This window comes from Neopelma chrysocephalum, unplaced genomic scaffold, assembly GCF_003984885.1.
Source record: "Neopelma chrysocephalum unplaced genomic scaffold, ASM398488v2 Primary Assembly neopelma1_125, whole genome shotgun sequence".
Lineage (NCBI taxonomy): Eukaryota > Metazoa > Chordata > Aves > Passeriformes > Pipridae > Neopelma > Neopelma chrysocephalum.
Genome location: NW_020897787.1, coordinates 564628 through 586421, shown reverse-complemented (window position 1 = coordinate 586421; position 21794 = coordinate 564628). Strand labels below are relative to the sequence as shown.

General features: G+C 49.1%; 1 protein-coding gene across 1 annotated transcript in view; it reads right to left on the bottom strand.

Moving 5' to 3' along the window:
- Positions 1-14563, bottom strand: part of HYDIN (HYDIN, axonemal central pair apparatus protein) — a 51356-nt gene extending 36793 nt beyond the window's left edge. The window contains 6 exon segments of the mRNA XM_027698263.1: positions 2089-2119; positions 2736-2886; positions 9065-9106; positions 12482-12601; positions 14202-14324; positions 14519-14563. Of these exon segments, the coding sequence (XP_027554064.1) occupies positions 2089-2119; positions 2736-2886; positions 9065-9106; positions 12482-12601; positions 14202-14324; positions 14519-14563 (512 nt within the window).
- Positions 14564-21794: the final 7231 nt, after the last annotated feature.

The window sequence follows — 21794 nt, the reverse complement described above, 5'->3', positions numbered from 1 at the left end:
TGAATTGAGTTCATTTTGCCTTGCTGGTTAACTTTTAAACCAGCACACTTACCTTAAGAGATGCAAATGTTAGGACAAAACCTGTCCTGTGAGATTACAGCCTAGGAATCACACAAGGAGAGTAAAAGTCTTGGAGACCAAAGAATAGTTATTGTTTCATTTGCAGTGTGGTTGTTTGGGGTTTTTTTACCTTGAAAACATCCTGTTCTAGCCTAAGAAAGGGCACATTTTATCAGCATTTCAATGAAAGCTGCTCTAAGAAAAGGAGCAATCAAAACTCTAAATGAGCTCAAATTCAGATTAGAACAATACAGTGACATGGAAACGAGACCTGAAAGGAGGATCCCATTTACAGCCTGAAGGATTCAATCCCAGCTAAATAAAATGCCATTAATAGGAGCACATCAAGGGAGCTGAACAGTGCATTTCTGTGTACTCACCAGTGATGCAATCTGGGACTCTGGGTTGTCATCCAGGCTGGTAACTGTTTGCTTGGCCCACCAGACAAACTCTGTGCCATGTGTTGGAAATATTTATGAAAATGTGTTGGTGCACTTTGGATGTAGCAGGAGCAATTAGGATTTGTTGCCAGGTAAACAGCTCCTGGCTGGCAGACACAAAACTCACTGTTCTAATACTTAGGGATAGCTCAGCTCAAACAGCTTCTGCCCAAAGGCTGCTGGGCTTTGTGCCCTTGTACAGCCCCACTGAGAAAACAAAAGTTCTTGGTCTTAGCTCTTTGCTGGTGGTCAATTTGTCACCTTAAAAACATGTCCTGGGGAGTCTGATGATGATTAGAGAATGCAACACACACAAAAATAATGAGAACAACTGGAGCTGGGAGCAAGCTGAACTTTGTTCCTGTCAGTGGTGACAGCCGATGGAATTGCTGCAGTTCCTGCTCATTAAGGAGCTATTGCTGCAATTAGGGGCCTGACCCGGCCCGTTATCACCAGTGAGAACATCACTGCTGGCTAATGGAGAAGCCTTGGGCCAGCAATGTTTTTGTGCTGGGCCTGAGACTTTGGAAAGAGAGGAGGAAGGACAAGGCTCCTCCAGCCCCAGAGCTGGATTGTTCTCCGTGCTCCTGCATCTGCCCCAGTGGGGATGCCAGGACTGCTGCAGGGCTCTGCTGGGGCTCAGGGGGGCATCATTGACTGGGGTAGGAAAGGCACTGAATATTCTTTCCTATTATTCTGCCAGAAATTTTGCCAGAACAGAGAAACAGGGAATCCCTGACAACACTTCAGCGCTGCCTTCTGTTCCCTTCCCTTCCCACTCCTGCCCCTTGCTTGCGTACTCCTGCCCACGGATGGCTGGGTGGGAATAACACTTCTGAAGGTGACTTTAGGGGTTGCCTCAGAAAGAAGATATCTTCAAATTAACAGAAGAAGAGGATCCAGCCAAGTTCAGGACTCAGTTCTCAGCACCAAGAAAGTCAGTGCAAATGAGCCCCAGCATCTCCTACATCCCCACCCCAGGCTGTGCCCACCAGCCCCCTCTGTTACTGCAGGAGCTCGTTATCCCTCACCTAGACCTGGTTCTCCAAGGCCCAAAGGCACAAACTCCATGGTTAAACTTAACTGCTGCTCTGAATTTCAGCCAACATCACTGAGCTGTTCCCTGAGCCCACAGATAAGAAGAGCTGCGAAGGAGACATCCCTGACACACTGTAATGGCCAAACGAAAACCAGTGCCAGGAGATGGGGTTGGCAGGCTAAACTTTGGCCTTTTATCCATTAATTGCGAGCTGTTCCTTAAGATAATTCCCATCCTGTTAGATCTACCCTTTCAATGAATCACTACTGCTCCCGACAGGCAGAAAAGATAAGGTTTGGAGGGTTCTTTAATAGCTTGTTTTCTTCTGCTTTTTAACTATGTTCTTTTGTATGTTTGCTTTCCTGTATGACATCTAAACTTTTCACAGGTCCAGATCTCCCAAAGGCACCTCTGCAAGCCCCAGACACTGGTCTTGCTTTGAGCAGTGTGTTTGCTCAACAAACACGGATGATCTCCAGAGGTCCCTCACAACAAAAGTTATTCTGTGATTTTATCTTCTAAATCAGCCCAGTTGCTTTTTGCATATACCCCAAATTTCTCATATTTCCTGTGCATGTACCTATGGGCAGATGGGTAGATCAACAGGCATCAGAGGAGCTCAACCTATAAGGAAGCTCATGATGACATTCTGATGAACATTTAACACAAAGCAAAGTAAATTAAAAAAAAAAGGGCAGAAGCACAGGAACTGCAGAGTATTTAAAAAGAAATCGGAACGAATGTAGGGGTGACTTAATTAGAATAAAATGCTGCTTCGATTGAAAGATTTACATAATCTGTTTGAAATTTTAAGCTGACTTTCAAAGGTTCATCATGAAAGAGAAGAGATGAGTGATGCCGTCAGCTGACAAGGGAAATCAGATCAGCTTTGACTAACAGGAGCAGCACAGGCTGTTCACAACACAGCTCACGTTGGGCATCTGATGAGGGGACCACGGGAATGCCACGTGCTTGTGGCCTCCCAGAGAGTGGGTCTCCTTGGCTGAGGGGTAGGTAACCATTTCAGAAGGTGCTTGGGCTCAGGAGGGTGCAAGCCAGCTGCTGACACGTTCCAGCACTCTGCAGGAAAACTGGGAGAAGGCTCATCCTGCTTCAGGCACTGGAAGTGTTTTGCACAAAGAAAGATGAGCTGCTTTGCCTCTGAGGGCCAGTTTGGTAACGGGGTTCCCACTTACCAAGGTTGCAAACCAGCAGAGTCTTCTGGGTGCTGTGCTTGACTGGACAGACAGAGAATTCCAGCTGGGCAGGGAAGCCCAAGACAACAGCCTGGATTGGCACAATGAACTTTCCCCTGTTGGTGATGCAGAGGAGCTGGTGCAAATAATCCTGCAGCAAAAGAAACAGTCTCAGCAAGGACATTCAGTGCCATCCCCAGGGCAGCAGAAAAACTGCTGGTTTTTTATGCCCCTGACAGTAGCATTCAATAATTAATAGTACTTTGTACCTCAAAGACCTTTCATTCCAGTAGGATGACTTGGACAGGGCTGCTAACTTGCAAAGAAGAAATAACCCTATTGATTCACCTGCTTTCACAGCACACTGGCAGAATGGGATGAAATTATCTGAAGCTTTGATTCTGAGGCACCAAAATAGAATAATTTCAGGTAGTGGGCTGCAGCAATAGCAGAAGCTGCTTTGACCACCACTGCAGGCTGTTAAAGGCACCACTGAGAGCCCAGTTGTGCCACAGCAGTGACTCCAGCCCCAGCAGTGCAGTGATGCTGGTGGAGCTTGGCAGGGGATGCTCAGGTGCATTTTCAAAAGGACTTTGCCACGAGCCCAATCAACAGCTCATCTTTGGTGAAATACTTACCAAGGTGGACACAGCAGCTGCTTCAATGCCAGGTGAATGTGGGGTATGTGTGTATTCCCCCTCCCTTCCCATAACATCACAGGGACAAGGCTGGGGACACACACCCTTAAAAAACCATCTGATTTACCTCCCCACACAGATCTGACTCAGCCCTAACCCCAAACTATTCTTGCCAGATATCTAACAAGTGCTTAAATCACTAAGAATTCCACCCCTGCCCTCATCAGCCTATTCCAGGTTCTGCCAGAGACTTAGAGTTCTTCCTGTGGTAGAATCATAATCTCCCTTTACCTCTCATCCTGGCCTCAGAGGACACAGCAGATAACTTTGTTCCCTTTCTGCAGCAAGAGGTTGATGTTTTAATCACCTTTCTCTTCCAACATCTCTAGAAGTGACTGGGTGCCTACCTGGACAAGGGTGGGATCAGGATCTGAAAATGGGAAACCCTCAGACATCCCATCCTACCAGAGCAAACTAAACCCTGCTATTCCCAGTCATTGGCTTGTTCAGGAAAGAGCCAGACAGCCCCCCTGCCAACTCTCTGGCATTTAGCAGTAGGAAGGTGAATCAAATCACCAAAACCATTTTACTGCAGGGATGAGCAGATCAATCTCCAGGTGTACAGCAGGGCCTTGCTGTGCTGGAATCAGAGGTAAAGCTGCTGCAGCAGGGCCAGGAGCCACTGCCTCCAGCAGCTCCTGTATCGATGAGCTGATAAAAGCTCTGCCTCTTATCACTCACTTGCTGGCCTGATCTTTTTTCCTCGGTGCCTTTAACTCGTTTGATATTTTTATCATTGTCGAGGCAGCAAGCAGACAATCTGATTTAAGGATTGCACACAGCAGCAAACTCCCTTAACCACAGCCGGTTCAGATTCTTCCATGGTTGGGACCTCCATACCCACCTCCATACCTGCTTCCATACCCACCCTCTCCAAGCCTGGAAGCATCCTAAGGCTGCTGGACAAGGCACAGACACACAGCTCCTGCTTTAACCCAACAGCAAAGACCCAGTGCCTGCCAATTACCTGCTCAGCTGGGGCCTAAGGTCGCCCTAACAGCTGCTGTCACATCCAAGATGATGAAAGAGTAAAGAAGGATCTTTTTTTTTTTTCTCTAGGCATCTCAAATATTCACACTGGAAATTGCAGAAGGGCTTTTGCTTCCTCCTGTTTGAAAGGTAAAATACCAGGAAGGGAACTGCGGCAAACGACCCGTGGAATCGAAGATCACATTTCAGGAGAGCGTTTCATCTTCAGCAAGTCTCTCTGAATTAGCAATTTTGCACTCAATCTTGCAGCCTAAGCCCTCTAAAATAAAAGCTACGGACGGGCCCATGGGAATTTAAAGCACCTATTATCTGGGCACTTCACGTCCCAGCCTGCTCAGATCCTCAGAAATGCATTAGCAAATGAAGAATGCTATTTACCTCTTTTTTTTTGTTGTTGTTGTTGTTATTTTGGCCACACTACTGTAACAAAGGCATTGTAAATCCAATTGAAAGCTGTGTGTCTTATTAAGCCTTGGCATGCTATATTCACTTATCTCTCCCTTCCAGATGCCAGGTAGACAGAGGAGGATGCAAGGAGTTCAGATCAGCAGGGGGATAAAAAGAAAAGAAACTTCAACAACTGGAGGTATTTCAGGGAAGTAAAAGGAAAATTTCAAGTCATTGCCACTGCTAAGGAGCGAGGGAATCAAGAGGAATGTAAATAAGAGCCCAAGGAATAAATCCCTCCAAAAGCCAGCCCAGGCAGCTGTTCCCAGCTCCACTGTCAGTGGGGGCACTGGGACTGCCTGCACAGCTTGGGGAAAGGGACTTGCACCAAAAGTGAAGGCAGTGTCAGGACAAACAGGAGGAAACCCAAAGAGAAGGGTTGTGCTAGGCAGAAGCTGACTGTCCATGCTGCTGTGAAGCCATGGCCCCTTCAGTTTTAGAAAAGAGAATTGCCCTCTCTTGGGAGAAGAGGGTTGGAAATTCTCCTCTGCAGCACTGCCCTGTGTTATGAGGGCAATAACTCTGCTGCAAAACCCAGGGGTACAGCTGAAACCAGTTTAAAATCTTGCCTTACTTGGCAACGGAAAACCCCAAGCAGACTGTTTAAAACCAGGTTTCTAAATAAGCATGCCCGAGTGAGCAAGAAGGTGCATCACTTCTCTGCTTTAGAGATGATTTAGATGCAGCTTGAGGCTATAAATTTTCATGAAAATACGACTTTTGTCTTCAGACAATTTCTCAATTTCAAGGAAAATACATATGACTGTAGGATGGTTCCTCTGTTCTTATTCCCCTTTGATAAGCAGTAAGTTACCAGCTCTGGCCTTCCAAATATCACCCCTGGCATTCGAATTAGTATCCACTGAAACTAAACCAAGTGCTTGTCTCAAGTGCTATTTCACAGAATCATAGAGTTGTTTCAGTTGGATAAGAACTTCAAGATCATCAAGTCCAGACATTAACCCAGCACTGCTTTCAGACCCTTTGCAGACTCAGGCCAGAATTAATTGCTGTCACAGTGACATCAACCTTAATGCCTGCCCAGTACACCAGACTCGGATGTCAGTTATCCCGCATAACCAATCCTAAATCCTTCACTGAATTCCCTGCAGCAGAAAACTTGTAATGAAAAGATCCCTGTAGCAGGAGGTAACGTGGTAAGTCAAGCAGGGAGAGCTCCCTGCTGAAACCATGATATCATAAAGGCTGGAAAATAATGGCCATTACAAGAGAGGAGAGACTGGTGCCTGAGGAGAGCTCCTCAGGAGAAGGGGTCCCCCCTGCTCCTGCCCCCTCAGCTACCAATCCACAGGAGCCTTTGAAATCAGTCACTGTGCTCCAGGTTCATTCTGTGCAGGGCAATTTGCCTTCATCCTCTGTCCCTTTCGTCCCCGCAAGAGTCATCTTAAAAGTCTGTTTGGAGTAACTTCCGTGTGCTACAAAACATCTGACAGGGCTGGAACCGGATTTTAAAGGAGTTAATTTCAGTAATGCAGTAACTCATTGTCCTGTCATCTTTCCTATTAATCAGTGAGCAGTAATTCAGTCTCTCCACTGAACATCAGGAATAAATTTTGCAAACCTTACAGACTGAACTTGTATTGCCTGAAAATGTTGTCTTGCTACAGTGGAAAGAACAAGAGGACACAGAACAGAATAAGCCGTGCGCTGATTTTATATGCTTCCTGCTTCCTTCTTCCTTTCAGATAATCTATTAATAAGCCTGAAGGACACTCAAATGTAAATATTCTTGTCTTTTGGGTATTTGCCAGTCAGTTCCATAATGGTTTCCAATTAGGCAGAGGCTGTCAGACCACAATGCAAGGACACCCGGGAACACGGGGATGGCATGAGGGGACCCACACCGGGCAACCGGAGCCACGAAACAGGGAACGTGTAAATCAGAGGCAGCAAGAGGAACTAATTGGAAATGTTGCCCAGCAGAAACATTAGCATTTCATATTTATAATGCAAGTGCCAATAAACAAAGAGACACGTCAGCTGTTCATTTACTCTCTGGCAGCCCGACCGTGCGGCACATTCCCAAACGACTGCGAGGCGATGGGGAGCTGCTCGTTTGTCAAGAAAGGGCAACTTGGCACGTGGCATTTCGGCCACTAACAACTCACATGGTCCTTTTATCTAGGGCTCAGACACAATTTTACTGCCTTGAACCTTTGCTGAAGTCAGGCTCACCCCAAGGAAAAACAGATTTAAAGCAAGAGAATTACATAAACCAACTGCAACGCCCACAACCCTGACATGGGGGTTTGTGCCCTGTGGATCACGGAGCAGCTGAGATGTAGAGGTTCAAGGTAGCATCCTAGGCCTTCCATAACTAAAACACAGATATTCTGCGTGCCAGTGGCTGCAAGCCCAGCGCAGGTGGCTTTTCAGAACCATTTCTCAGTGCCTGGCTCCTTGCTAAGGGGTTTTCAAGGTGCTCTGCACCTCCTGCCCGTGCTATCGATGCGTTTCTAGCTGAGCCACAGCTCTCGGGTACTTCGCTGACTCGCAGCTCCATCGAGCACGAGACAAAATGTTCAACTCGTGCAAAATTCTGATTCTGTGGTAAAAAAACCCCACGTGCTCCTTGCTGAGCAGCACAACCCTCCCCTGATGCCCTACACGACCCCCAGAGCCCCGCTCAGCACACGCTGCCGGGGTGTTGCTGAAGCTGAGCAGAGGAGCTTTCCCTGGCAGAGCTCCCTGGGCCACACCCTCGCCAGTTCAAGGGCAAGGCAAGGGACAAAGCTGGGGACATCAGTGCTCTCCTGGGTTGTCTCACCCTCTTTCTGCCTGTGGCCACGTTCACATGTTGCTCTGCTGCCTCTCTAAACTTCAAAAGCAGCGCTTTGCCCTTCATGGGCATCAATTCACCTCTTCCACCCCAAAAATGAACACTAATTTGCACTAATAAATCACATTTTAAAGACACCTGTGTACTTTTCAAAGCCCAACTCAGTGACATTAAGCTCTTGTGTCACTTGGGTAGTACAGAGAACTGCCCTAGGCCAGCATAATTTTTAGTCTAAATTTTGATGATGCTAAATAATTCCTCAGTCCCTCCTAAGGACAGGGAGCTGGGAACACAGGGCATTTCCTCTTTGGGTTTCTATATCCATGCTGTTTGAGGATGGGACAAAGCATTAAACCAATCTAAGCAGCAAAGGAAAGATGAGAGAACAGCTGTGCCCAAAGAGATTCTGCACCTCTGCCCTGGTGCAGAAACATCAGCTGGCTCAGAGCTCCCCCCTCACTCTGCCTCTCCAAACAGGTCAGGCAAAGAACTGTGCCAAGAGGTAGCAGGATGCTGGTGGAAAGAGTCACCCTGCCTCTCCTTGTCTCCCAGCAAGGTTTCCTCCCTTCCACACCACATCCTAAATCCTTGTGTATTAACAAGCCTCCAGACAAGAGCATCGACCCTTCACATCCCAGCACTAAGATCAGACTTGCCAGGGCCTCCAAATGTTCCAACCTCCCAGCAAAAGCAGGGCACATTTGGCACGGAGCAGGTGCCAGCTGACAGGGACACACACGAGGACCCAACCCACGGGCTCTGGGGCAACACCTGCCTGCAGGTTGTACCTGCCCCTACACGAGGCTCTTTGGGGCAGGAGTCCAAGTCACCTGCAGCTCAACAACCTGGCTGAGAGCACCCAGAGCTCAGTGTGCCCGTGCCAGGCTGGCTCCCTGCCACCAGCACAGCACGTCCCCTCCCCTGGCCTGGCAGCTGCATCACAGGCAGGCAACTGCCCTCAGGGACAGCAGAACCTGCAGGACAGAGGGTGTGGAAAAGCATCATCTTTGGTTCAGCCCAGGGCGAGGCAGGAGGTGGTTGCCAGGTGGGAAAGAGAAAAGCTCTCTGAATCTATCTGTTCCTCTAGTATTTTCCATAATTATTAAACCTCTCCCATTGAGCCTAGAGATGGCTGAACATCTTATCAACACCCCTCCCTGTCACTTCCCTGCTGTTCCATGTGCATCTTCCCTTGGGAACGCTCAAGGAAGTGCCTGGAGGGAAAGCACAGCCCATCCAGGCTGGCTGCAGTGACTGGCAGCACCCCGTGCCAAGGTGTGACCTGCTGCAGGCTGCCTGCCCACAGCCTGGAGCCAACCCTGCAGCACGGGGTGGGCTGTAACCAGAGGGCAAGAAAAACAATGGCTTTGGAGATAATGTTCCTGCAGACTCACCTTGTTCTGCTCAGGGCTGAAGGGGATGTGTGAAGTACCAGACTTTACAAGACTTTACAGTGGTACCTCACAGCACACACCGACCAACTTGAAATAAGGTGAGCTCTCTCCATAGTGACCTTCACCAGCCTGCAGGAAAGACATGGAATGATGATTTTGCCACTTGTGGAAAGGGCAGGAGGAGAGACCTGACCATGCCCTGGTGACATCCTTCCTTAACCAGATTCCAAAGCACTTTTAGCACACGGTACACAGGGGTGGACTTGAATCCCACCTGCCTGGGAAAAGCATCTCGGCCAGAGGCAGGAGGGCAGTGCCTTCTGGGAGGGAAGTGCCAAACAGGTCAGGCACCAGCAGTATGGAGACAGAACACCTGAACCAAGTCATCTGCATATCCCACAAGCCCAAAAACCTGCTTGCTTCTGCCTGCACACAGCCCCGCAGCCCTGTTCCAGAGGGGAATGTGCTCCCTGAAGGCAAAATAGCCTGGGGGAAGGAAGAAATTCCCTTCTAACCGGCTGGGGCAGTCCAGCTATGGGCTCACAGTGGGCAGACCAGCAAGAGGAGGAGCCCAGACACCGTGGCCTTACTGGGAGTAAAAGCAAACCTGAAGAGCAAGAGGAGGAACACAGCGAGACAAAGTGACAACCCCCCGAAACAAGGAGATGGAGAATTTAAATGGGCTGTAAAGAAGCAAGGAAGAAGCACAAGACACCACCAGGAAAGGCTGATGCAGAAGATGAGAGCAATCAACTTGCCAAAGTGATGGAGAGCCAGACGACACCCCGGGCTGTGCCTATCAATTATGGGCTTCAAAGGCGTTTTCTGCCTGGAGAAACATGACCAGCACTGACTCACAGTGTGGTTTCATTATTAAAAGCCAATCTTGGCTCTCCAGGGGCTCTTGCTGCCTGGTGGTTGTGGCCAGGCAGCTGCCAGTGCAGGGCAGCTGGGCATTCCTCCCCTCACCCTGCAGGCACCCTGCTGCCAATTCCTGCCCTCTGGGGTACACAGAGACAGCAAGCAGGCATTTTCTGGCACAGAGATATCAACCTCATATCTCACATAGTCTAAAACAGGCGATTCTGACTGACAGGCACCTTCACCGATAGACAACAACCTCACATGAGACTCTGGAAAAAAAATAAAGGAGGTTCATTGTGCACCACCCACCTGAGCCTGATAACCCATGGCCAAGGCTCTCCAAACACCCTCTGCTTCCAGCGAGTTCCAGGGGCCAATTTCACACTGCAGAGAAACATTTTGGTCACCAGGACCCTTGGAAGATGAACACACCCAGCAAAGAACTTCAGCAAAAGCCACCCGGGACATCTCTGAGGGTGGCAAGGAGCAGCCAGAAGACAGAAAAGCAATTTGGCAACACACACAGGAGAAGAACTTCTGAATTTGCACAGCTAGAGAGCTTCCATTTGGAATACATTTGGCTGTCAGCTGGATTTTTATGGAGCAGACAACCTCAGGCTACCACACAAAGTCAGTATGATTCAGAGGAATCTGGGAATCTGGTGAGGAACCTTGGAGACAGAGCACGGTGTTGCTTTTCTCCGGGACGTTACCAAAAGCCAGCATAATTAGAATACAATAACTTCTCTTGGGGTTATCATCTCTGCCTTTGTGCACTTAAATATGCCAAGTGTTTTCCTCAGAGCTGATCTTACTTTTACAGCAGTGCTGTCCAATGGTTGAGGTCTTACTAACTTCAAAATTAATTCTTTTGGGGAAGAAAAAATTGACAGCCCTTTACAGGGCATACAAACCCCAAGATGCAGCTGTACAAGTTCTTTATTTTTTACTGGGAGTGGCAGAAATGTTAATGCAAATGTCCTTTTCCACTTGAGGAAGCACGAGTAGAGCAAATTCACTGCTTGTCTGTTGGCTGGCACTTGGCAAAGGCAAACATTTTGAAGAGCTTCATGGATACTGGAGCAGCTGAAGCCAAAAGAATCAGTGGAAATGAAAAAGAGCAGTAGGAAAAGAGAAAGTGAGGCACATTTGAATCAGCAAAGAGGAAACCTACAGCAGAAGTGCCCAGAATCAATGTGGACCCCACCAATGGCATCCCTTGGGCATGGGCACCCATGCTGCCCCTTTCCAATATTCCCAGGATAAATGCCAGGCCAGGAGTGGTGCACTGTTCCCCAGGAATAACTGAGGGACCACATTGCATCCTTCCCTGCCAAAGGATCTCCCATTTGCAGCCATGTGCCTGTCAAAACCTGTTATTTCAGGACATATTTTGACTTCTCTTACTGTTCCTCCACCTGCAATATGCCCCAACAGCTTGTTTTGTCCACTTGTTTTTTCCCCTCCACCAGGTAGATTTGGAGAGGGTGTTCATTCACCTGCTCCTGTGCCCAACTCCATCTTCCCATCCTGCCTTTTTCTCATGCATGCATCTTACTTCTCATTACAGAACAACATCTTTAATTGCACTGTTGTTTTTCTGGCCTTTTCCCGCTTCTAATACGTTTAATGTTATGTACCAAGAGAAACCTTCGTGTGTGAGAAAAGTGTTTGGGGAGAAAATGTTGAACCCTGCTCCTTCCCTCCGTCCTGTCGCTTCCCCCCAGCTTGCTCCTGGCACAAGAACCTTTTGAAAAAAAATGTTCCCCTGACTGAAATTCAAAAGGTCTCAGTTTTCTTTTCTACAGTGGAACACAATCGCTGACATTTTTCAACTTTTCCCCTTCTCAACTTTCTTGGGAAGTTGCAAAACAACCACAATTTTTTTTTTCAGGTGAGGGTTGAGACCTTCAAGAGCACGTTGCTCTGGATGTGCTGTAGTTCTCCAAAGGGAAAGCAGAGCACCACGCTGCCTTTGGAAAACCTGAGCAGGGCTGAATTAAGCTTAGCAGGTGCCTGAAGTGGCACCTAAGGCCTCCCACTGCTTCTGCTAAATCAGTCTGATTCCAGGGCTGTTTCAAAACACGTTTCCTGCAGTGCCAGTGCCACTAATTATAACTAATTCCAGCATAAAGTGGAAAAGTCTCAACCCCTGAGCTCTGAGTGTGAGCTGCACAGAGGCAGCTGAACAGGCTGAGAGAGGCAGAGATTCCTGCCAGGAGCCAGGATTGACCAAGGATCCACAGGACAGGGTGCACCCTTGAGTTAAAACATGAGACCAGGTAAGAATTGTACAGCCTTCAATGTTCCCATCAATTCAGGGCTTTCAAAGGAAAGAAAGGGGCTAGAAAAGCTCCTTTGGGGTAGATACACAGCCAAAAATCAGGGGAGGATCCCCAGCATGGGAAGATGTCCATCATCTTGCCAAACAGAGGTGCTGAGACATTTCATTCTGGGTGTGCTGCAGCAGGTAACTTGCTCTGCTTACACCACAGGAACTGCACCTCTCTCCTCTTCCAGCACACTGTGAAACCTCCACATCCCAGCACTCACCATGTCCCTGTTCCTCAGAACCAGCGGCATTTCACAGACCTTGTGTGGGACATAGTTCTGAAATACCACCTCTGATGGGAAAACATCAAACAAGGTCTGGTCTGAGTCAGCTGTTGAGACCTGGAGAGGCAAGAGAGAGCAGGGAGAGGTTCAGCTGCTGGGGGGAAGGTTCATGAATGAGGATCCTGCACTGACCCCCAGTGAAGTACAGCCTCTCAGTGAGTACTGCCCAGCTCCCACTGGGGAAACAGCAGCTCACCCACCTCTGCTCTGAGCTGATCAAAAGCTGCTGCACCACACAGACCAGGCTCAAGCTGAGCAGCTCTTCTGGCAAGCATTTCTCCAGGTTTCCTTCCCCAAAACACCAGGCAGAGCCCTGTGCTGATGGGGTCACAGAGCTCCAGGGCACCGACTGACAGAGCCCTGAGCGCCCATGGAGCAAGTGAAACCCCAGAATTTACATCAGTCTCCATGGGAAACAATTCTGGGATGACCTTTACTCTGAGACAGAGACACTGAGTCCCACACAACTCCAAATATCTCTTTTTATCTAGAACTCAGACACCAGTAAGAAGAGAACAGTACCAGAGGAGGTGAGGGCAAAAAGAAAGTAACCCAGCAGTGAGGAAAAAGACAAATGAGGTGAATGCTGGATGGTGATAAGGTTCAGCTCTTTTCTCAGCAGTGCTGGGCAACTTGAGCAAGACTGGAGTTGGTATCTCGTTTTTCCATGAGCTTTAAATGGCTGCTTTCTCGTAATCTGTTACTGATGATTTATTTAATACCATTGCAGAGGCACATATGGAATGACACAACAGCAAATGCTCACAGAGCAGAGACATTGCTTTGAGGAAACCCCTCCCTGCTTTGTCTCCCCTCTCCAGCTGCACTGTTGTCACTCAAAGCACCCAGGCAGGTCTCCTGCATCTCCAAGGAAGGCACAGCCATGCTGGAGTGAGTGGCTGCAGCACACTGCCAGTGATTTGTGCACTTGTCTGAGGTATTCCCAACCTCCTGTGCTCTCCAGGGCAATCCTTATCCACCTCTTGCTGACAGTTTCAGCAGCCCACCTCAGTCACCTACGTGTTGGGACCAAGCTTTATACTCAGCAGTCCTCTAAGAAAAGCAGCTTTAAACACACCTCCAATACTGAACCAGACAAAGCACATCCACTCCCTTCTACCCAGGGAGAGCCCCCTGTGTATCTGGCAGCCTGCAAAACCCAACACCCTGTCAGGGTCCCAACCCAAAGCATTAATGCAATTGGCTTTGTTAAATCAGGAGGAATTACCAGCAGGCTCTCAGCCTTCAAAGGCCAGCGCTGCCATCCTGTGAGCCCAAGCACTTGATGGTGACCACACCAAAGCAAGAGGTGGCTGTTTCAGCAGGAGAATGGCAAATGGCAAGCTCGTGCCCTTGTGTCCTGCCCCAGCCTTCCCCCAGCATGGTGCTTTGGCTTTAGCCACGCTCCAGCAAACCCCACCAGCTCCTGCAGAGGTTATTTGTGTTGGCTTAGGGCAGGTCAGGACTCCAACATCTCACCAGGGGGAAATGTTTTGCCTTTCCCCCAGCAGAAGGAACTCCACCACCAGCAGTTTGAAACCACAAGAGGGCCCTGGGCACGGAGGTACTTTGATAAGCTGAAGGCAAGCCTGTCACAAGCACTCACCCTCTTCAAATGTCACATCAAACAGCAAGGAAAAGGGCAGGAAAATGCTACCTTGTGATGGAAGGTCTCACTCCTGTCTAGAAGCTGGACAATCTGGGGCAGATTCATCTCCCAGGTGCTGGCCAGCCTCTGCTTGGTGGTGAAAGACATCTTCTGGAAGGCAGAGGGAGTCAGCTGAAAGGCAAAAAAAACCCCAACCAGAGCCTCAGAAATGCCCTTGTTCAGAAAGGTTTTTCTTGTTCAAGTGCCACTGATGAATAATTTGTGATCACAGCCACTAGGACAGTCCTGGAAGTCCTGGAAGTTACTTCCTGAAATATTTAACATCAGTAAATTAATGATATAGAGCAGAATGCACATGCTCCGACCACGTGGCTCTGTCCCATTAGCTGCTCCGTGATTTGATGTGACATATTCGGGGATTTCTGCTCTTCAGGCATTTGTTTCCTCTTTAGTTGCAGTGGATCGAGCCAGTGACCTTTGCAGAGAGTGGGGAGGAGTTATCAGGACTCCCCCAACTCCATCCTTGCACAACACTCAGGACCCACGGCGTGTGGAGATGTCACTGCTGGGTGAGTCTGAGGGAAGCAGGACAGCAGCGTTGTGCCAAGGCTGAGGTGCAGGGGAATGGGTCCAAGTTTTAGTTCTCTCATTAATTAGCACTTGTTTTCTCTCTGTCTGGCCTCACAGGCCCCTCCACAGAAGAAGAGAGAGAGATCTCCTTGGCAGAGCCTCAGCACTGGGTCATCTCCAGTCAGCACAGGGGACAAAGACACATCAGAGCCTGCTGGTATTTCTCACCTTCCCCTCAAGTCCCCTCCCATGATTTTGGAACCCCATTTACTGGAATTATCAACCAAATCCCTATTAATTCCCAAACTGTCCTTTATTACTCTTTAGAGTCTTCTCAGGAGTCTAATTCCCACTGAAGGAATCTTCTTTTGGTGAAGGAGAACATCACTTGGCTGCTTCATTTTGCAAGAGCAGCTGACCTGATGTGGCTTTGTGTCTGTCCCTACTGAGGGCTCAGAGTAGTATGAGCAACCTCAAACCCAAGGGACGCTGCTGCCCTGAGTGCTGACAAAATCAGAACACTTTCCTGCTTTGCAAACCAAGTGTCCACCCCTTGTGCAGGGAGCTGATGTTTCTGGCTAATGGAGCAGAGAGTTCAAGGCTCTGATTAAGAACTGTGGCTTCTCAAGGCTAATTTGGTTAAGTTACAAAAATTATCCAACAAATATGACTCCTTCCAGGCATGAAATTACCACACTGCCCAAGAGCATTTCTCCGTGGAGAATGAGGGCCCCTAATTTTCACTGAGTAACATTGGAATCCGAGGCTTCCTATAGGCATTAGAAGTTGTGACAGCAGAAATAAAAGCATTAAACTATTAAAGGAACATGAGCAATTAGGTCAAATAGAGATTCAACATATGGGAGAGCAGGGCCACTTCAGACTTTATCCTAGTGGCAATTCTTCTTCAGCATCCTTATCCTACAAGGAGCTGTGGGTAAACAGGGACATTCCTCTTCTAAGCACCAGCCTGAAAACCACCTCTCTCTGCCTGTCACACAGAGTGGGTGTGCAAGAAAGGGCAAGAGGAGAAGACAACCCCAGAAAATGGGTCTCAAGCACCAACAAAACTCAATCATGGACAACATTTACTAAGCACTACTTTGGACTAGATATAATTCCCCTCCCTTTTCTAGTGAACTGGACCAAGGAACAGATGGATTTGCCCCTTTCTTATTTTCTTGGACTTGGGAGACAAGCTCTAAACTAAAATTATTTGCATCCTGACCTTAAGTAAAATCTCAGATCATGTTCCCTCCTGCTTCCTTCTTTTCCACATCATCTTTTTCTGTCTCTTGGACTCGCTTTATACAGCAAGACATTGTCTACTCAAAGATGACCATTTTTTTCCCCACAAGTTTTACCCACGTCCTGCAAGCAACCCAATAACTTCATGCCTTTATTCTCCTAACAGTTACAGCACTGTACACATAATCCACAAGGCTGCTGTTTCCTTTTGTTCTTACATGAAACATGAGAGCACAGCACTGTCCTATGGACACCAGGACAGGCTGCAGCAAGAGCCAGGGTTTGGAGCTGGAAATAACTGTATTTCAAGAGAGAAATCTAAAGGGGAATAATACATTAATCTGGATTTCAGTGATTTATTACTGGGTCTTAAAAATAACTGGATTATTTGTTCCAATTTTCTAACTGCAATTTCATTTCACTTGAAATGAAGCCTGTCCATCATGCCCACAATGCTTATTTCCAGAGGGCTTCCACTCCCCAAATCCCCATCCCAGTCCAGCAGCTTCCCCTACCCTGCCCTGGAGTGATGCTCTTCCAAAGCCCCACAGTTCCACTTCCCTAAAGACTACAGGGATCAGGCTCCCAGCCCTGGGGGAAAGAAGCAGAACTAAGAAATCAGCCCCCAGTCCCTGCAGGGACAGGATGAAACAGCAGCCACGACACAGCCCAGCTCCAGCCAACCCCCCTGTCCTGTGGGGGGAGATCTGCATCTTCCCCACCTCAGACAGCTCTGTGATACTCAGCAGGATTTAACTAGATTCCTGGTCTAAGGGCAAGTCTGGGGAGGTAAATGGGTTCTGGAATTGTTGTGCAGCTTGCAGTGACGTTGGGAACTCCCACCTTAGCTGTAGAGTGAAGGGAGAACTGAGGAGGCTGAATCTGGGATGTCCTCGGTGATCTTCAGCTTGGCACCCTGGTCTGATAGGTCTGGGTTTCCTGAGACATGTCAGGAATTGTAGCCCAGCCCCCTGAACATTTCCTTATTGCTTTTCTAGGTGGCACAGCTGTCCTGGCACAGATGGTTCCTGTGACTGCAGCACTATTAGAAAATGTGCCTTAGAGTGGCATTTGGTAATGCTCCACAAGCTTCAGGTAAATTAAATTTAGGCACTGCAGACAAGTCAATCATGTCTTTGTTTAAGGAGCTAAGAAAAACTTTGTGCACTGAATTACAAAGCAAGAGTTTAATTTGTATTTTGCTCGCCCAGGGAGGACCCTGATGGTGTCAGGAGAGCAGGCAAACCTCCGTGTTGCTGCAGCTCCAACAATGCCTTTGGGGGTGTCCTCTGGTGCTGCACCTGCTGAATACCCTCTGATGAGCTTGTTCCAATTAATCCCACACACATTTACACACACACCAGCCAAGGACACCCAACTGACAGGAGCATCTCTGCTGCCAGGGAGCCTCACACATTTTTTGGCACAGCAGATGCTATAAACAAAAGCTTCTCAGGAGACTCTGGGCCACAGGCAAACTCAGTCCTCACATCTGCTCGGCAGGGAACAAGGAACCCTCTGTTTGGAAACCAACATTCATTATTTAGGGAGTTACAATCCAGTCAGGGAGGATCCAAGCCCTGAAAACTAACTGGCTCTCCAGCCTGTGGAGACTCACTCCAAAACATCTCCCACAAAGCTGAGTGGAAACTGGAGAGCCTGGGCAAGGAGACCTCACATATGACACCCCTGTGCACTCAAGGCACCAATACAATGGTGTTTTAAGAAAGGAAACTGGGTGGTGGGAGATGCTTCCTGGCTCAGAAGGCAGAGCTTGGAGACAGATGTCAAGGTGAGACCCACCAAGTCTGGTCTGAGATGCACTCACAGGGCCTCAGGGCTGCCACCCTGTGCTCCTTCCACAGCTCCAGCATCTTAGAACCAACCTTAGAGCCTCTCACCTGCTCGGCACAGGAGTGACTCCTGCCTGCTGCAGGCAAAGAGCACTGCTGGAGACAAGTTTCATGCTCAGAGGACTTGCCAGAGAAGCTTTGGGTGCTCAGCAAAGGAAACTGCTGGCAGGAAGGGATCTTCATGGAACTGCAGTGGTAGAAACAACACGAAACCCACACCAGGCTGGCAAACACTTCAGCACCCAGTGCCCAGCCTGATGCTGGGACCTCAGCCCGCTCTCAAACTCAACCACCTGCTCTCACACCCAGCTGTGTTCCTGCTGTTGAACTCACCATCGATTTTTTCAGCCCAAACCTTCCTCCCCTCCCAGTTGGAGGGGGCCCAAGCCATTCCTTGGTCCTGCCTGTCAGCCCAGACGAGGTCACCTCCACGTCTCCTAGAACTGCTGCAAGGAGAATGCAAGTGAGAAAAAGCCTGATCCACAGGCTGGCACCTTGGATGCTCAAGAGCTGAGGGAAAGGCATGGCTGGGCTGGGGAGCTCAGCTCCCTGGATGACAAAGTCTTTTAGCTAATGACTATTTAATGTGCAATGCATAAGCAGCTTCTGGAGGGAAAAAAAAAAAAAAGGAAAAGAATCATCTTTAAAGTGAAGGAAAGATTTGTTTCATGATGTGGGCTCACAGCTACTACAGAGACTCCTTGCTTCAGGCTAGGCAGAAAGAAAGGGTCTGCACAGGACCTGCACCCTCTCCCAGGTGAGCGGTTTTGGCCATGACCTACAGTGGATAAATAAAAGCACCTTCACCTCTTGTCTTTAGGGCAGCAATAGTAACCTCTGAATAAGCCTGGCTCATGCACAGTCTCCTCCATTCTGCTCACATGCACCATTTGTTAATGCACCTCCAGCTGCACCCCAAAGCTGGATCAAGGGACACTGCCAGCATCCCTAAAACCCATCCCAAGCCCTCCCTCCTGAGGCCAGGGAGCCTGGGCACTGAAAACCACCCTCCAAACTTCAGCTGGGGAGGGGATGCAGCCATTGGCATCCCAGCATGTCACCAGCATCCCCCACTTTCCCTGCTCCACAGGGGACACGGGGACACACTCACACACAGGATCCCTGCAGGCAGCCAGGGACAGGGCCCCCCAACACCAGCATGGCAACAACAGGGATGCAGAGAGGAGAGGACACAGTGGTGGCTTTGGGAGGCAGCAGCAGGACAAAGGGATGCTCAGCACCCACAAAGAGGAGCTGCCTGTGGTCTCACTGCCCGAGCACAGCCCCTGCCAGCTCGGTGGAAGAGAGACCCAGAGAGCATCAAAGGAGCCCCAGACCACCAAACTGCTTCAACAGCTCACTGCTTCAGCAGGGAGCTCTGCCCCAGGATGGCAGAAACCTGCTGCACCTGCCTTGCTGGGGCACTGGAGAGGCCTGGCAAGCAGTGCCTTGTCTCAAAGCAGTGACAGCAGCCCAGGGAAAATACACGATGACCACAGGAAACAAGCAGTGAACTCCCTCCAACGCACCTGCACAGACTGCAGCACATCCCAGGGAAGCAGGCAGAGGGTCAGACTTGCCCACAGCCCAGCACTTCAGACAAGCCACCCTTCTCCATCCTACCAGGGTCTGAACCCAACCAGAATCCAAGCCCTGCTCTCTTTACAGGCACAGGTAACTTAGTTTGTGCAGGGAGCTGCTCTACAGGGCTGAACTCCTTTTCCCATCCCCTGGGAAATGCTCTTTACACAGCTCTTCTCCTCCTGCAGAAGTGAAGGAGCACACAGCCAAGGGCAACAGGGAAGCATGTTGCATTATTAACCTCTCCTTTGCTGCAGTGCTAAAAGCACTATCAGCCAGCATGCCCCAAAAACCCTGCTGCAGGCTCTGAGATGAGACCTCACAGCACAGGCACTCTCTGGGTTCTGAGCAGCAGAGCCTCTGGAGGGGTTGAAACAGGCACCTCAGGAACATCTCTGCTGCTGTCACTGCAACTGGGCACCACACGCTGCTAAAACCACGGCAATAACCTGAGCACCCAGCAAGATTCTCCCGTGGTCAGCTCCAAGGACCACCCTAAATGCCACCAGCAGGCCTCCCCTCCAACCTCTCCAGGTTAAGGGAAAAATGCTCTTATGCTTAACGTGGATCACAACAGCTTGGTTGGCATTGGCAGCTTCTGGCATCGCTTGGGAGCTCCATTTGCAGCAGGGCTGGTGTCCTCTCCTCCTGTCTTCACAGCAGGTCGGTCACCCCCAGCCCCAGCAGGTCTAGTACCTCCCTGCAGGACACTTCAAACACCAACAGCTGCTTCTGTGATGAGAAGCAAGGAAGAGATGGATTAGAAAACACAACAGTTGTAGTAAGTGGGACGCGGGGAAGGAGCGAGCCCAGCCCGTGACGTGCGGTTCAGTCGGAGCCCACAGGAGCACCTGGCACAATCACAGCGGCTACAAAGCACCAGGAGCAGTGCTGGGAAAGGACTTGCTTGTTTTATTTATCACTTGTGAGGCACTGAAGGGACAGGCTGATCTCCTTGCTGCTGCCAGCCAGCTGGTGCAGCTCCCTGCAGCGCACGGGGCGGGCTGCGGGCACCAGCTCTGCTGGGCAAGGAACTCACCAACCACAGCAGGCACCAAGGAAAAAAAAAATCAAAGCTGAACGTGGCTTTACCTGCACTGGGGTAGTTGCCTTCACAGGCCCGACACAATCATGCAACAGCCACAATTGTGGAGTGTGAACTCGAGCAAAATCCCAAAGCGGCTGCTGGGTTGTTTAAGAAGGGACTGCGGGATTGCCTTTGGCTTGGCCAAATATTTGACTGCATTTGTATCCAAAAGTCTTCTGCTTAAAAGATTGGGAGTTTTGCTAAAGAACAGTCATGCAGAGGCCGTTCTAGACTGGAAGCTGAGCCAGAGTTTTGATTTTTAAACAAGGCATCTAGTACATCCCCTAAAAGAACCTCTGCTCTCTGCCCTGGAGGTACTGTCAGACTTTACAGCATTTCCCTGATTGAGGTCCCCGTGTTGATTCCCAGCACATCACATATTGGCAGTGGGAGCAGAGGGGCAGATTTTTATTTTCCACATAGAGGTTGTCCAAGCTGAACTGTTAAACAAGCTCCTCAGCTTCTTCCTTTGAACCTCTTCCCACCCTTCACATGTCCCAGGAACTACAATGAATCAAAGAGGCAGCAACAAAACCAGCCTCAAACATCTTCTGAGATTCTCCTCCAGGGAAACCTTCCCACTCATGAAAGACCAGCTTTGTAATAAACATATGGCCTCAAAAGCAGAGAGGAAAACCCTTCAAAACACAAAGCAGGAGTGGAACCAGTGATGAAATGAGAGGAGTTGATCAGAAAAGCTGATGGGTCTGTGTAGCAAACACCAAGGGCCTGAAAGACTGAACTTGTCCAGCCACTGATACCATTTAAAACAACCAGGGTTTTGGAAAACAGACAGTAGTCACATTAAAAAAAATAAATTATATATATATCTATAAAAATGAAAAGCTAGGCACCCCAGTGGGGGCAGGAACAGCCAGGTTTGCTTCTCAGTGGCCATCAGCACAAGCATCTCTGATTTCCAAGTCTGAGCTGCAGGGCAGACCCACCTGATCAGAGCTGTCAGCCTCACTGCAGAGTTTTGTTTTCCCATTATAGGAGCAGCTCAAGAGGGTGCAGGTTTGATTTGAGCAGCCTCCCTCTGCCAAGGATGAAAGCAAGGACCTGAGTACCCCAATTGTGACTTCCTCTCACATTGAAAAGTCTTCCTAGTGCACTCTGGCACCTGATCTCATTAAAAAGCAAGAGAGGGAACAGATGGAAACATAAAAAGAAACTGTCAGCTGCCAACCACTGATCCCATCCTGTCTCCATCCCTCTCCCCACTGTGGTGGGAACACAACTGGCTGCTCCTGCAAGGACAAGGACTAGCAGGAAACAGGGAGGATTTCAGCAGAAGTAGAT